Source organism: Coenobita brevimanus, chromosome 66 (genome assembly GCF_032717465.1).
Source record: "Coenobita brevimanus isolate Jiangsu-jjx chromosome 66, ASM3271746v2, whole genome shotgun sequence".
In the NCBI taxonomy this organism is placed as follows: Eukaryota; Metazoa; Arthropoda; class Malacostraca; order Decapoda; family Coenobitidae; genus Coenobita; species Coenobita brevimanus.
Genome location: NC_137019.1, coordinates 29,424,960 through 29,441,846, shown reverse-complemented (window position 1 = coordinate 29,441,846; position 16,887 = coordinate 29,424,960). Strand labels below are relative to the sequence as shown.

General features: G+C 41.4%; 1 protein-coding gene across 1 annotated transcript in view; it reads left to right on the top strand.

Moving 5' to 3' along the window:
- The window catches only part of LOC145405326 (putative inorganic phosphate cotransporter), a 418,097-nt gene extending 401,766 nt beyond the window's left edge, over positions 1-16,331 (top strand). The window contains exons 8-11 of the mRNA XM_080276742.1: positions 4,516-4,757; positions 5,071-5,189; positions 7,838-7,877; positions 16,236-16,331. Of these exons, the coding sequence (XP_080132868.1) occupies positions 4,516-4,757; positions 5,071-5,189; positions 7,838-7,877; positions 16,236-16,331 (497 nt within the window). The remainder of the gene's footprint in view (positions 1-4,515; positions 4,758-5,070; positions 5,190-7,837; positions 7,878-16,235) is intronic.
- The last annotated feature ends 556 nt before the right edge of the window (positions 16,332-16,887 follow it).

Sequence of the window (16,887 nt, the reverse complement as noted above, 5' to 3'; positions counted from 1 at the left end):
GTGTATTTTGGTCCCTAATAATTGTCCCCACGTGCAAGAGACGGCAGTGTATTTCTGTGGAACTTCATGCAACTTTGGAGAGAGAGAGAGAGAGAGAGAGAGAGAGAAAGAGAGAGAGAGAGAGAGAGAGAGAGAGAGAGAGAGGTATATCTAAAGTCCAATGTCTATTACTTCACTGATGCTGCGAACAGACTATTTTACTCTGCAGAAAATAGTGGGAGCTGTAATGATGATGGTTGTGATGGTAGCTGTGGTGGAGCTAGTGGTTGTAGTGTGCTGGTGCTAGCTGTGATGATGATGGTGGTAGTTGTAATGATGATGGAGGCAGCTGTGATGATCATGGTAGTGGTGGTGGTAGCTGTGATGGTGATGCTGGTGGTGGAAGCTGTAATGGTGTTGATGGTATCCGTGGTGGTTGTGGTTGTAGTGGTAGAGGTAGGGGTTACAGTGGTGGTGGGAGCTGTATGGTGGTGGTGGTGGTAGTAGTGATGGTAACTGTGATGACTGTGGTGGTGGTGGTAGCTGTGATGATGGTGATGATACTGGAAGCTGTGATGATGATGGTTGTGGTGGTGATGGTAGCTGTGTTGATGGTGGTGGTGGTAGCTGTGATGGTGATGCTGGTAGTGGAAGCCGTGATGATGGTGTTGATGGTATCCGTTGTGGTTGTAGTGGTAGGGGTAGAGGATATGGTGGCGGTGATGGTAGTGATGGTAGCTGTGATGATTTTGGTGGTGCTGGTGATAGTGATGGCAGCTGTGATGATTGTTTTGGTGATGGTGGTAGCGATGGTAGCTGTAATGATTGTGGTGGTGGTGGTACCTGTGATGACTGTGTTAGTGGTTATGATTGTGGTGTTGATAGTAGCAGTGTTGATGGTGGTGATGTACAGTAGGTAGCTGTGGTGGCGGTGGTGATGTTGGTTGCAGTAGCTGTGATGGTGGTGGTAGTTGAACTGTGATGATAATGGTGGTGGTTGTGAAGCTGCTGTGGTAATGGTGGTACTGGTAGCTATGATGGTGCTGGTGCTGGTAGCTATGATGGTGCTGGTAGCTATGATGGTGCTGGTGGTGGCAGCTGTGATGATGAAGGTGATGGTGGTTTCTTTGATGATGGTGGTGGTTGTGGTAACTATGGTAGTGGTAGCTGTGGTGGTGGTGGTAGGTGTGACGGTGGTGGCAGTAGCTGTGATGGCAATGGTGCTCTGATGGTGGTGGTAATAGTGGTGATGGTGGTGGTAGCTGTGGTGGTGGTAGCTATGGTGGTGGTGATGGTAGCAATGATGGTACTGGTGCTAACTCTGATGGTGGTGGTGGTAGTGGTGGTGGTGGTGGTAGCTGTGGTGGTGGTACTGATGGTAGTTGTGATGATGCTGTTGTTGTTGGCGGTACAGTAGCTGTTGTGGTGATGGTGGTGGTGGTGGAAGTTGTGGCTGGTATTCAGAAACAGTACTCACAAAGGACTTGCTCCATAGAGAAGCGTGGTTCAGAGATGGCTGTGCATTGTAGGATGTTACTGGGTACTTGTGATATGTTGTGTTTTATTCACGGTAACGAATTTGCGAGAAATTTCGCAACAATAATCACGTGTTGTCCCTGCCCTCCCTTAACCGCCCAACAAACTGCCATCCTATTTATATAGATCTACTCGCTTTAGTCCATCGTGCTACTTTCATTTCATGTAAGAATCACATAATATGTCGTTCAGACAACACTTCTGTTTCACCAGGAGTAGTTATAGGGGGATGTCCTTATGCCACTTAATATGGTATCATTTATAAGTGGTGGCCATCATGAAAAAAGTGTTTTACTACAAGCATTCTCGTAGACGAATGATCCCTAGGCAGTGAGTGACAGTTTGTTTTAGGCAACAACTCCAGTGATATCTTTTTTCAGAACATCTTCAGGCAGAAGCAGGATGCATTGTGTAAAGTAATAGACCAGTGACAGTAATCAACATTTTGGAATGGACAAGTGGCAATGGGAGTGAGATGCTGAATCATTGAATGGATAAACAGGAATGCATTGAGATAGTATGAGTATAAAAGGATATGCACACAACTAGGGAGCTAAAGAGAACATTTGAAAGTGAAATGAAGGGTATGAAAGAGGGGCAGAAAATGAGAGAGAGAGAGAGAGAGAGAGAGAGAGAGAGAGAGAGAGAGAGAGAGAGAGAGAGAGCCTGTTGTCTGTCGAAGGACAAACCACACTTAAGGAAGGGTACAGAAGGAAGGGGGAGGGAGGGTGGGAGATGCGTCACAAATGAAGGTATGCTGAAGCAGTGTTTACAAACAATAGCCGGAATTTGAACATAAACAGTACGTACTATACATTAGGAGATTCTCATAACTTAGCTGTTGTAGGTGAATCTGTTGCTCTGAGGGATGGTGTGGGGGAGTTGTGAAAGGGGTGGCAGAAACTTGCTGCGGGGCATGGAGAGGGGGGAGTGGCAAAGGTGGAGGGAAAATGGGTAGCCTCCATTGCAAGATAATGATGTAGTGGAAAAACAGCTGTACGGGAGAAACGGAGTTTGATAGAGGAAGCAGAGAAGGCTAAGTGACGATGAGAGCAATCCTGACGTCAATGACACCACTAGGCCCACGTGCTATGCAGCAGAAGTCAGGGGAGGGCAGATGGCGAAAGTGAGCAGATGGCTTAGCACAGCCAGGTGAGGGAGTGGGATCCAAAAACAGGCAAGGGAAAGCATATGATTGGAGGTCATATACACAGTGGGTGGATACGTGAACAGTGGTGGTTGATCTTGCTAGTCTTGAGTGGTTGTGGTCCAGGAGGGTCAGACGATATGTAGGAATGATTTGTCATTTTTGTCTTGGGTGCATGTAATTTCTTCCCATTTTAACATTTATCCTTTGTACTTGGGTCTTCTGTCTTTTATGTTTAATCTTCTGTCTTCTTTGGAGAACCTGCAGGCTCTTGTGGTGTATTTTTTCTGTTTCTCTTATATCGCGATTCTTTTAGATTGGTCAATGGTCGTCTTCTTCGGTCTATCTATCTATCTATATACCTAGGCTGCTTCCCCCAGGGAAAGGGAGGTAGCCAAGACAGGACGACACACTCTCCATTTACTCATCCATTCAAACACATTCATCTTAGCCCCAAAGGGGAGAAAGGACAGATCCTCACCGCACCACACCGCACAAGGGTCAACTGTGCAATGCAATCAGTGACATCCGCAGCAGGGCCCGACAGCAGAACTGGTTTACCCCTGCTACATCATAACAGACCCATCCCCTTACCCGCACCTGACCTGACTAGCTGATCAGACCAAATGCGGGAGAATATCCCCTCAGGGCTGAGTCATCACTTATTCATTCACAATTTCTCTCCATTTATTTCTGTCACGCACAGCCACTCTTCCTTGCTCAACAGACATCCCTCTCGCATCCAGCGCTCTCTTCACACTGTCCATCCATCCTATTCGTGGTCTTCCTCTCAGCCTTACACCTCTCACATCAGATCTAGTTATCTTTTTCACCAATCGCTCATTATCCATTCTCTCCATATGCCCAAACCATCGCAACACCCTCTGCTCAACTCTACCAGCCATCTCCCGAACAACTCCAGTTCTCCTTCGCACTTCATCATTTCGCACCCGATCCATACGCGTCACTCCACACCTACTCCTCAGACACCTCATCTCCATTACATTCAAACTTTTCCTCTCTGCTACACCCATATTCCATGTTTCAGACCCATATAATGCAGTCGGTGCCATCATTTATAGCTTTGGTCGTACATGATGATATAAGTTTTTACAGTCTTATATCCTTAAGTCAGGGAGGCCAGTCGTCAGTTTTGGAGATGAAGGATGTGGATGTAGTGACTTGGAGAACATCTTTTGTTTGGCCTGGCTGGATGGTTTAAATGTCAAACTCACAAGCGGCTTCTTGTGGGTGTTGCCTCTTGTGGGTCCTGGGTGCTGCTGGCTCTTCGATGGCTTATCTCCCTGTCCAGTCTGGTAGTCACGTCGCTCAGAGTGATGTTGCTGATCTTGAGGTGGTTGATGTCTGTGGTTGGGTCGTTTTAAATATTTTGACCAGTCTTATTAAACAAATTTATTGCTAAATGTGTTATGGTCTGTGGCATTTCAGGCATCAATGGGCCATGTGTTCACGACGTTACTTTGTGCATTCTGCTATGCTGCAAGGTGCCAGAGTAAAGATCTAGTTAGCAATTCGTCTGGTGGTTGTGTTTTATGTGGCAGTTGAAGCATCTGTTTGAACTGACCCATTAAGTGCTGTGTATTGAATTTTTCTGGGACATATCTTGTGCATGGAAATTTTGTACAGTGCAATTTATTTATTTATTTATTTATTTATTTTTTTGCGAGGCCAAGAGCCAATTTTTTTTTTTTTTTCACATATTAGCAGAAATGGAAACATTCGACACGTAATGGTCCTACCCATGACATACCAGTCTTCTTCATTTTCATGGCACCCTGTGTAAGAAAAAGCTTAAGCTACCAAATGAACTCATTGATGCATTTCATCTTTAGGAATGTACGTGTCTGGAGCAGCACTGGTAGCCATGATGTGGGTGAACTGTAACTCCGGTGTGGCCATGGCGGTCATGTGTGTGGCTGTGGGTGCATTGGGAACGAGCTCCAGCGGGTTTTCAGCCTCAGAGCAGGACATCGCACCCAACTTCGCTGGATCCCTTAAGGGCATTACTAACACTATCGGGGCTGCTACTGGCTTCCTGGCGCCGGCTATCACTGGTGCCATCATAAATGACAATGTAAGTGTTATGAGGAAATGGCTTTTTGTATCAGAATATGGTAATACTTAAAGTTGATCAGTTTTATTTTATGATTTAAGGATGGCCAACATTAACTTCGTGATTCAGTCACTGACGTCATCATGAATAACGGCAGCATTGAGGTAATATGTTAGATGTACATTTGGTACTCTTTGAAATTTCTTCATCAGTCTTCTTGTCGGTTCCTAACCATATCTCCTCAGTAAATGACAGTATCAAAGAGAACAGTCTCTTGAAACTATTTCTTAAATATCCGGACGTAATGAACACTGATGTAATATCTTGCTACCAGCAAACGCTCAGTGCATGGAGAGCAGTGTTCGGACTTTCGGCTTGTCTGGCCTTCACCTGCTGCACCGTGTACATCTTACTAAGTACCGATAAGGTTCAGCCATGGAACAATCCCAAACCCAAGACTAAAAATGGTAAGAGATGGATGACTATACTGCGGAAAAGTGTATTTACAATATATAAATATGTAATTATCAACGTATATGATTTAATAAAGTCAATATCCTAGTCACAGAATCAGTAAAGTAAATGCTTATAAATTTCCAGCTAATACTTGGAATGATGGGGCTGGATGTTTGTCAAGAATTAGAAAAAAATTGGCAGTAAGGTAATTTAAAATTACGGTAATTGTACTCCGCCTACTAATATGCTTTACCATTTTGCAGAAAGCGACCCATAACAAGATGATAAAAGTTGAGGAGAATGATGGTGAGAGGAGGCCACATATAGTATAATCTTGTGACGTCGTACACTCAACACAGTAAAAACAAGAAGCAGGACTCGGTGAGCGCCAGAGGCTATAAAAGGTCTAAGGGCGAAACAGTTTGACTTTGTCCTATGACCTTGGCCTTCCACCAATTTTTCTCAAGATTGAAGCACTTCTTTCTTGTTTGACCCTAAGCGATTCCACCAAATTTGCTCTAGAGCAGATCAAAGCAGTTTGGCTTTGTCCTATGACCTTGGCCTTCCACCAGCTTTTCTCAAGATTGAAGCACTTCTTTCTTGTTTGACCCTCAGCATTTCCACCAAATTTGCTCTAGAGCAGATCAAAGCCGCTTAAGTTGGCCTTACCTTGTGACCATGATTTTTTTACCTTTAGCTCTCAAAATTAAATCTCTTCATACATGGCGTAACTTTAGTCATTCCACGAAGTTTTGTCTGTACTGAATAAAAACTGTTTCAGTATAGGTATACATTTGATTTTATTTTGTGACCTGTACCTTTGATTGTCTTCAGATTCAAATTCCTCCATCATTTCTTTACCCTGAATCCTCTCACCAAGTTAGTTTTAAAATCAATTTTAAAAAATCAGATAACTGTGCCATGTGACCTTAACCTATGACTTGTTTTTAAAAAATAGATTAACCTCTTGTCGGACCCAGAACCCTTCCACCAATTTGGTTCAGATCATATCAAATCTGATTTAATTTAATAGTTCGTGCACTGTCTCACAGGGATCGAATTTTATCTTGTTCTGTGACCTTCGCCTACTGATTGTTCCTAAAATTGTATCCCTTCGTTCTTACCTTACCTTGAGCCCTATCACCAAGTCTGGCTTACACCCTGTCTAGGTAAATTCTTTCGCCTTTTTCTGTCAACTTGTACCTTTCCTTCCTACTGGAAGTTTGCTCTTATTTATCCTGTCTCAAAGAGGGGAGACCATTCCCAGCCCTCGAACTATCGCCAAATTGTTTAACTTCCTGTATTTCAAAAGTTTTTGAGTCTTTTCTTTAAAAATTTTAAACACCTTTCCTATTACAACCTTCTTTCTCATTATCAGTATGGGCTCCGCCAGGGACGCTCCATTGGCGTTCTTCTCACGTACCTTTCGGACTCCTGGTCATCCTCCTTCCAAGACTTTGGAGAAAGCTTTCCCAGTGCACATGACATCTCAAAGGCTTTCGATCGAGTCTGGCATATCTCTTTATTTTTCAAACTGCCCTCTTACGGTTCCTATCCTTCTATCTGTGCCTTCATCATTAGCTTCCTTTTTGGTCGCTCTGTAGCTGCTGTTGTAGACGGCCATCATTCTTCTCCTAGAGCTATCAATACTAGTCTTCCTCAAGGCTCTGTCCTACCTCCAGCTATCTTCCTTTCATTCACCAGTGACCTAAGCTGTATATCTAACCCTATCCACTCATACGCTGATGGCTCCATCCTTCACCTTTCCATTCGCTTCTCTCAGCGTCCATCTCAGCAGCTACTTCAGCAAACAAGGGATGAGAGTATGGCACACCTTATGTCTGACTTGGCTCATATCTCTGACTGAAGTAAAAGTAATCTTGTTTCTAATACATCAGAAATTCAGTTTTTACATCTTTCATGCAGGGATGACCCTAAGAGTCTGTGATTAGGGGGGGAGGGACCTTAGTTATGACTAACTCTACGCAAATTTGATCAACTCGCTCCCTCTTTGACCAACTCGCCCCATATTTGAACCAACTCGAACATATTTGACCAACAAATTAGATACAGCACTTCTACTATTGTAAGAGTAAAAAATAGCCCTAGGAATATATATATATATATATATATATATATATATATATATATATATATATATATATATATATATATATATATATATATATATATTATAAATGCACCCTGATGATTTAACTGTGAATATTCATTGAGCTTCACAATATTCCCTACTCCATTTTTTCTGGAAAACGCAGCCTGTCTCTTTTTTGGCCAACTGTATGAACTTTTGACTAACTGTGTGCCACGTACTGGGGGGTGACTCACCCCCCCCCCCCCGGGTCTGGCCATCCCTGCTTGTACTGTACTTGTACTTAAAGCTACCTGAACTTGGACCCAAGCCTAGTATTGTTGACAAGAAAACAGACACCATGTAAATTAGGTAGCCGTCTGATTAAAGTAACTCACCCAGTCATGACATTTGGAGTTTTTATGACCAGACTAGTCAAGGCACAATGATTAATATGATACTTGATTTTTGGATTAGACTTCTCGTGACAGGAGGGAAACTATGATATTTTGTATTTTGTCCTCTAAATATATATGTATAAAACGAAAAACTTATGTAAAAAAATATTTTTTCCTCTCGGAGACCTCTTCTTTTATGTAAATAATAAACTGTTGTCTCTACTCTCCAGTTTTGATAAACTCAGTAATCTTTTGACCAACTCAGAAACAAACATTGGGGTGACCCCCCCCCCACTCCCGGTCAGGCGATCCCTGCTTTCAGTCCAACAAAATCATCCACAGGAGTATCCTCCAGTTTTAAACTATATCCAGCTCAATCCTGCATCATCTTTAAACATACTTGGGGGTTTCATTTTCGCGGGATTTATCTTGGAAAGATCATATTACCTCTCTTGTACAAACTGCTTCCAAGAGATTGGGTGTGCTAAGCTGACTCCATGCTTTCTTTACAGTTGCACAGTTATTGCCCTTATATAAGGGTTTTATACGCCCCCGTGTAGTGTACAACTCTCACGTGTGGGAAGGTTCCCCACATACAGCTCTTCTCAACAAGGTGGAGTCAAAGGCTTTTTGATTTATTAACTCTCCTCTTACTGGCTCCCTTCAATCTCTGTCTCTTCAATGCACTGTTGCATCATTATCTCTTTTCTGTCGCTACTTCAATGGTCAGTGCTCCTCTGAACTGTCTGCTTGCATCCCTCCACCACTATGGCAGGCACATAAAACCCGTCTAGCAACAAGCTCTCATCCTATTTCTGTCCAACTCTTTAACGCAAAAGTTAACCGTTACTCCCAATCCTTCATATGTGCAACATGTCAACTCTGGAACGGTCTTCCTCTGAGTTTCCTACTGCCTATGATATCCAGTCTTTCAAACGCAGTGTCCAGGCATCTCGAAATTAAATGAACGGATCTTGAGTTTGTTTTCTTTTTTCTTGTTTTCTTGTTTCTTGGAGGGATCAGTCTTACCGGCACCTGACTTATGGTTCCTTCTTTCTTGCATCGCATAAAAAATATTTAAGTTGACCTTCCCATGTGACCAGGACCTTTGCCCATTGGGTCTAAAAAAAAATAAAGGGTTGGCCTGTTACGAAAAAGCAACACAAAACAAAACAAAGTATGGGTCACACCACACTTCGTCATCAGTGCGGGCTCAGGAGGGGAAGGAGATTGGTGTATGTGTTATGCTCCACTTATTTCTGTATTCGCTTATAAGTATTTGGTGTTATCTTGCTGTTTGCCATGTATGGCAGATCTTGCCACAGTAAATAATGTGTAACACATGTGGATTGCAGGAAAAGCTGTGGTCACAAATTGGTAAAGAAAAAGTGATTTTTTCATCATTGCCTTTCTCAGATCGGGATGTTAAATATTCAAATAAATCATTCCATATTTCACTTCTATCTGGTTTTATCTAATATCTGACAGCAGTCATATTCAGGTGCATTTGCTGAACGATAATTAAATTACAATTATGATTTAATCACTGCCGCAAAACCAATAATATTTAAAAAGTAGTTAGACATTTCAGAGCCTGGCTGTGGTATATACTTTGTGTTTATTATTTTTCCCTTCACTTTATTTATTTATTTATTTCTGGAAAAGGTGTTTTAGTTGCACAATTAATGCAGGGTGTAGTACTGTAAAATAAAAATGTGTATCCTGTTTATCAAATGAGCTACAAGTAAAAGAAGAGGGATACGTAGTTCAGTGAGCAAAGTTTACAGGGACGGACAAAGAGGTTATGGTGACGTTTCCACAAGCCAGTCAGCGAAGTCGAGACATCCTCGTCTTGATGCCACTCGCGCCACCTTAGTGAATGGGGTTTAGAATGTACTGCATTCTTCTATTTTTGTTCACTCATGTGAAGGATGTTGAGAGCACATTAAATTCCGCAAAAGCTGCATTAAGTGAGAAGTACCTCCACTTTCTGCTACATTATTAAAGGTAAAAGAAAAAGGTAGAAACATGCAGAATTGTTTCCCATATGGGTTTAGAATATCCTTGAATCCTGATGGGTTATCTAAATTGTAATATACATTGCCAGGAAGCTAAGTTGCAACCAAAAATAGTTTTGGAAAAGAAAAAAATATATATCAGCTGTTGACTAATCCTTTCGTCGTAAATTTAAAATTCTGATCTTATACTTAGCTTAATGCAAGACGATTTTGTTTACCTGCAGTAAGGCTAGCAATGAAGCAGTTAATATTGTGGCTTCCTCTTTTAACATCTCAGGAATATCAGCGCAGTAAATTAAAGCATTAACTACTGAAGGGGAGACTGGTACAGACGGATGACTGGGGCTAATGGGCAGAAGAGAGTAGTGGTTGGGGGGGTTAGGCTGAGGTACTGAAGGTAAGAATGGCCACGTAACTATTTCTGCAGGATGCAGTATGAAATGAAATATGGAATATAAACGAATAAAATCTGTGAGGGAAATTTATTATAACACAGTAGGATAGCACTGAAAGTTTGTGTTACTAATCTGAACAATAGAGGGCAGTTTTGCAGGTGCAGGACAGAATTACAATAGGCGTATGAAAAAAAAAAAAAAATGTGGGAAAATGTGTTATACAGCAGGATAGCACTGCAAGTTTGTATAACGTGTCTGAACCATTCTGTACAAATGTTCACCATGAACTGAAGAGAAATTTTGCCATAATGATCTCGTTAAAGCCCAACCCCCACCCCACCCGTTCCCTTCACCCACCTGTCCAGTCATTCATCACATTCATACACACACGTTCGTCATCTGACTGTTATTTTCTTTGTTTTTTCCCGGCATTACAAAGTATCTCATAAACCCACCAACTCCACTTTCCCCCACCCATCTATTCAGTCATTCATTACATTCACACACACACACCCGTTCGTCGTCTGGCTGTTATTCTCTTGGCTTTTCCCCTTTGACGAAGTATCTATTATACTATACCGCTATCCTGGGCTTGTGTGTGTGGGTGTGTTTGTGTAGCGAAGCCAAAAGTGGAAAAAGGATTATAATGAAACTTGGCAGGATCTCTGAAACTGGGTCCCAGATGTGCCAGTTTCAATTTCATGTCGATTGAGATTTACTGAACTGGTGTTTTTGTTGCTAATGATTGTACTCATTGGTGTTACATATCACCTTCACGGAAATATACTGAGTGGCATTTGCCATGGAGATTCATGCATTACTGCACACACACACACACACACACACACACACACACACACACACACACAAAGAGAGAGAGAAAGAGGTTGCACATCTCAGTCTGATGTCTATTGCATCAATTATGCTACTAATAGGCGATTTTATCCGCCAGAAAACTCTGGTAACTGTTGTGTGGTGGTGGTGATGGTGGTGGTGGTGGTAGCTTTCATGATGATGGTGGTGGTAACAGTGATGATGGTGGTGGTGATAGCTGTGATGAGGGTAGTGTTGGTAGTTGTGGTGGTGGTGATGGTGGTGGTGATAGCTGTGATGAGGGTAGTGTTGGTAGTTGTGGTGGTGGTGATGGTGATGGTAGCCGTGATGGTGGTGACGGCTGTGGTGATGGTGGTAGCTTTGGTGGTGACTGTGGTGGTTGCTTTGATGGTGGTGGTGGTGATGGTAGCTGTGATGGTGACTGTGGTGGTTGCTTTGATGGTGGTGGTGGTGATGGTAGCTGTGATGGTGACTGTGATGGTTGCTTTGATGATGGTGATGGTGGTAGCTGTGATGGTGACTGTGGTGGTTGCTTTGATGATGGCAGCTGTGATGATGACTTGATGATTGCTTTGATGGTGGTAGATGTGATGGTGACTGTGGTGGTTGCTTTGATGGTGGTAGATGTGATGGTGTCATAAAAGACTTTGTGGTTCCTTTGTGGTTACTTGTAGTTGAGTTATATATATATTAGACTTGTGGGCGAGCGGTTGTTATATTGGAGTAGCTTGTAAATAGATAATCTTCTTTCCCATTTGTCGTGTAGTGACAGGAGAGGTAAAGAATAGTATGGGACTATTTTTATTTGTCTTGGAAATATTAACAAGTCTCTCACTCACGAGTGAGTTGAGCAGAGCCCCTGTCTCCCTGTCTCGCTCTCTCAGTCTCTCTCTCAAGTTGCTAAGCCCTTTCTCCTTCTGACCTGCCTGTTCTAAGGCCTGTCTCCTTCTGAGCTCTCTTTCCTAAATTCTGGTGTAGCAGGGGTGTGTCACATGTGTTCCTTGTGAGTGGAAAGTTCTGGAAGCCTGTGTGTGAGTATGTGTGTATGTGTGTGTATGGTCACTAAGGCTTTGTTCACGGGTGGATTGCTGACAACTAACTGCATCATCTCCTTACTGGCCACTGTCGTCAGCTTTCCTCAATGTAATTTGCAAGCTCATTTCCCATTCCCAGGCTCGCATAGAGCTGTCTATCTATTTATTTATCTATCTATCTATTATGATTTGTAATTATAATATGGAGTCCTGATATCTGCTCGGTCACGCGAAAATGGCGTACCATCGACAGTTAATAGTCCTAACATATTAATACATATTATATACACATTATAATGAACTTATAAGCTAATTAAGTGAAATACATAATATTGTAAAAGTAACATAATTGTATGAATATTGTATACGTATAATATTTATAGTAAATAGTGATTATTTAGTAATATTACATTTTAAACAAGTTGTATACATATTTGAATAAATGCATTAAAGTAAATTATTTAACTGTAATACAGTATGTACTTGGGTTATTGTAGTGAAATGCATAATTGTGTTGGCCTTATAACTGTAGTTACATTTTCTTAATGCAACTGTTACATAAGTGTCTTGGCCTTATAATTGTAGTTAAAGTTACATAAAAGTTACATCTTGTTAATGCAACTGTTAATTGGCAAAGTGTTACATAATGCAATCGTTTGTCGTTACGTAATTGTTACATATCGTTTGTAGTTACATAATTGTAGTTAAAGTTACATAAAAGTTACATCTTGTTAATGCAACTGTTACATAAATGGTACATATTGTTTGTAGTTACATAATTGTAGCAAGTGTAACATAATGCAATCGTTTGTCGTTACATAATTGTTACATATCGTTTGTAGTTACATAATTGTAATAAGTGTAACATAATGCAATCGTTTGTCGTTACATAATTATAATATGGAGTTACATAATTGTTATAATTGCAGTCCTAACATATGCTGCGGTCGATGATAGTGATGATGTGTCATGCCACTTGCTTGTGGAGACAACAATTTGCTTTTTTGTTTGTAGTTTATGTGGTATTTTGGCATATGTAGTAACACTTACACTTATTTTCATTTGTTTGTTATGTGATCTTACTCTATTTCTCTTTTTTCTTTCTTACTTTTTTTCTTTATTTCTTTTTCTTTTTTTTTTTTGTATGTATTGATTTTCTATAGTTTGTTTTTCTTCGCTTGTGTACGCTTTTTGTATGTTGTTCATGGTTGCATAATTACTGGCTAATTTCCTTGGGATACCTTTTTAAAGTTTAGTTTATATTGCACAGATATTATTGAAAATGATATTATATAGTCCCATATTTTGTTATTTTATATAAAAAATATATACACTATATACAGTATTAACTATATACACTGACTTGTTGTTCACTTGTACCTATCGTGGGCAATATATGTGTCAGCACTGTGTGGAAATCATTGTCTTCACGATTGTGTTGAAGATGTTCACTCTTGCTAACGTCATTTGTGTTGGCCATTTTTTTTTTTTTTTTGATTTTCCTTGTAACTTAATTTATCTGTTTCCACTAGGTAGCTTTAATTAATAAATGTTTAATACAGTTCTTTTAATCGCTCACTGAGTAACTGTGATGGTATATTTTCTTTATTACTTTGTAGATGTAATAATGTATAGTTGTATGTATGTAACACGTATTTTATGTAGGTATACTGTAAATGGTAACACTCGTTGGTAGTAAATAAATGTTATAATAAATGAATGAATATATACAGTGTAGAATATTTATTGTTGGTGCAAGTATTTAATGATTGAATTATGAAGATAATTGAAGTAGGTATATGAATTTAAGTTGTAACTATACAACACGTTTTATATGTTTATGCAGAAGCTTATTGTCTATCACTGTGTATTGTATAAATGAAGTAACTATGTAACTCACTAATTTTTACCGTGGTGGGAATGGTGTTGGTGGTGTTGCACGTGGTGATAGCGTTGTTCTTCACGGGTTGATTGGTGTGTTGTGGGGTGTCAGACACACGGCTTGGCGTCGTCTCAGCACACGTATGGTGACGTCAACTTTCCACACTGGTAGCTGTGGTAAGTAAACGAGTAGCGATGAGTAACTTGAGTGAAGATGAGTAAGATGCGTTATAAATGTGGCTCTGGTGTTTTGCTGCGTGTCTTGACCTCTGCGTCAGCGATGGAGGTAGGCGGGAGAGAGTGGTGGGGGTTTGTGTGCTTGTTGCTTTGGTCTTTCCTCTTCTTTACTTGCTTTGTTTTATATTCTTCTTGCTGCTGCTTGAAGTTACGTGAAGATTATAGAGTTGTTTTGTAGACTTGTAGGCTATTTGCATTGTAGGCTGTATTTTGTAGGAATTCACTGTAGAACTGAAGCTAATCTTGTAGAGTCTCGCCAGCTTTTGTAGAAATTTGCTTTTAATTCGGAGACGATGTCCGTAGATTCGCTGCTACCAAATGTCATAAAAGACTTTGTGGTTCCTTTGTGGTTACTTGTAGTTGAGTTATATATATATTAGACTTGTGGGCGAGCGGTTGTTATATTGGAGTAGCTTGTAAATAGATAATCTTCTTTCCCATTTGTCGTGTAGTGACAGGAGAGGTAAAGAATAGTATGGGACTATTTTTATTTGTCTTGGAAATATTAACAAGTCTCTCACTCACGAGTGAGTTGAGCAGAGTCCCTGTCTCCCTGTCTCGCTCTCTCAGTCTCTCTCTCAAGTTGCTAAGCCCTTTCTCCTTCTGACCTGCCTGTTCTAAGGCCTGTCTCCTTCTGAGCTCTCTTTCCTAAATTCTGGTGTAGCAGGGGTGTGTCACATGTGTTCCTTGTGAGTGGAAAGTTCTAGAAGCCTGTGTGTGAGTATGTGTGTATGTGTGTGTATGGTCACTAAGGCTTTGTTCACGGGTGGATTGTTGACAACTAACTGCATCATCTCCTTACTGGCCACTGTCGTCAGCTTTCCTCAGTGTAATTTGCAAGCTCATTTCCCATTCCCAGGCTCGCATAGAGCTGTCTATCTATTTATTTATCTATCTATCTATTATGATTTGTAAGTATAATATGGAGTCCTGATAATGGTGACTGTGGTGGTTGCTTTGATGGTGGCAGCTGTGATGGTGACTGTGGTGGTTGCTTTGATGGTGGCAGCTGTGATGGTGACTGTGGTGATTGCTTTGATGGTGGCAGCTGTGATGGTGACTGTGGTGATTGCTTTGATGGTGGTGATAGTGGTAGCTGTGATGGTGGTGGTTGTGGTGACAACTGTGGCAGTGGTGATGGCTGTGCTAGTGGTAACTGTTCAGAAGTGCTCTCATTTGGCAAATACTTTGCGGCTCTAGTTTTTTCTCCAAAGCGAGCGGCCCAGCACCTTCTCCAAAGTGAACCGAGATCCACAAACAGCTCTCATCTGGACAAGTGCTGAGCGGCAGGTGGGGCCGCGAGGCTCTTGTCAACCTGTCTACAGTGCTTGTTAAGTATCAGTTACCCTTGAGGCTGTGGTAAATAAATATCATTCCATCCATCCATCCATCATCCAATCCTACATTGACCCATGAGGAGCGTAGGAGCCCGGGGCTAGGCAGTTGGTCCCGACATTTAAGATGAGAGTGACCAGCCTCACTCATCCCTGAGTGGCATTACATAAGCAATCAACCCCAACCATCCCTTGGATATAAACCTTCACCGGTTCAATTCGATTGGAGTGCAATAATTACCCACTAAACCACCAGGCGCCAAAATTTGGTTATATGGTTACCACCCAGCGTAGTAAATGGTTTCCTGGTGTTCAGGAAACCATTTGGCTTGTCACTCAGTGTAGAGTCACCCACAGGCAGAAGGAAGAGGAAAGAATGAAGTAAAGAAAGACAGAAGAGGGAGTGTAAAGTCACCCGTAGGCAGAAGGACAAGGAAAGAATGAAGGAAAGGACAGAAGAGGATGGAAAGAAAGAAGCATGGAGAAGAGGAAAGGGCTGACACCCAACAGCAGCACTACATCGAGTGAGTGGATGGTGAGCGCCCCCACCCACCACAAGAAATAAATATCCATTCTTCTATATAATTATATTGTTTCCCTTTAGGTTGGAGGGTGATCATGTCAGTGATGTATTACTGTATTTTATTTTAGTCTCTGATGAAGCCTGACATTATTATACTATGTATATATGAACATATTTTAAACCCGTTATATGATTAGCAATAATATGGCAGTAATGGTACATCAGTGGAAAGCAGTAAAACTTATTGGAATAATCTTGCGATAGATTATAAACTTAATCACAGGTACTGAATCTTATCAGGTGACTGCCAGTCGTTGGCGTTTAGGCCAGGTGATGCGTCTGACAAGCGGGAAAGATAAAACTTTCTGCGCCAGCTATGCGGCAAGGGACAAATAGACCGCTGTGCTATTCTGTTATGCATGAAACACCCTCTCTAGGAGTGGCGACCAGCTGAAGATTAATCATGAACAAGTTACGACGTCCTCTTAGCTGTCCTAGATTGACATACAATAAGTTATGTTCCTAGAGGAAGACGACGACAGTGATATGGTTACCTAAGATGAAAAGGCCTACCAAAACGCGGGACCATGATGACAAACAACACTATCAGCAACGCATCACACGGCACCAAGGCAGCACAAACAAGCCACTCAGATTCACATTATCCACCGCAGCTGTCACTGCTATGGACGATGCAAGATTGGCCATTACAATCAGGGCACATGCCACACTAAAAAGAACTACGAAGAATGCCTGACAACTACAGGAATTAAAATCAATGAACAACAGACTTACAGTAAGATAAACTAATAACTGAAGATGGGACCACCCTCTAACTTTCTACTATGGTTGTCATTCATATTTCCTAACATTCCTTACACACACACACACACACACACACACACACACACACACACACACACACACACACACACACACACACACACACACA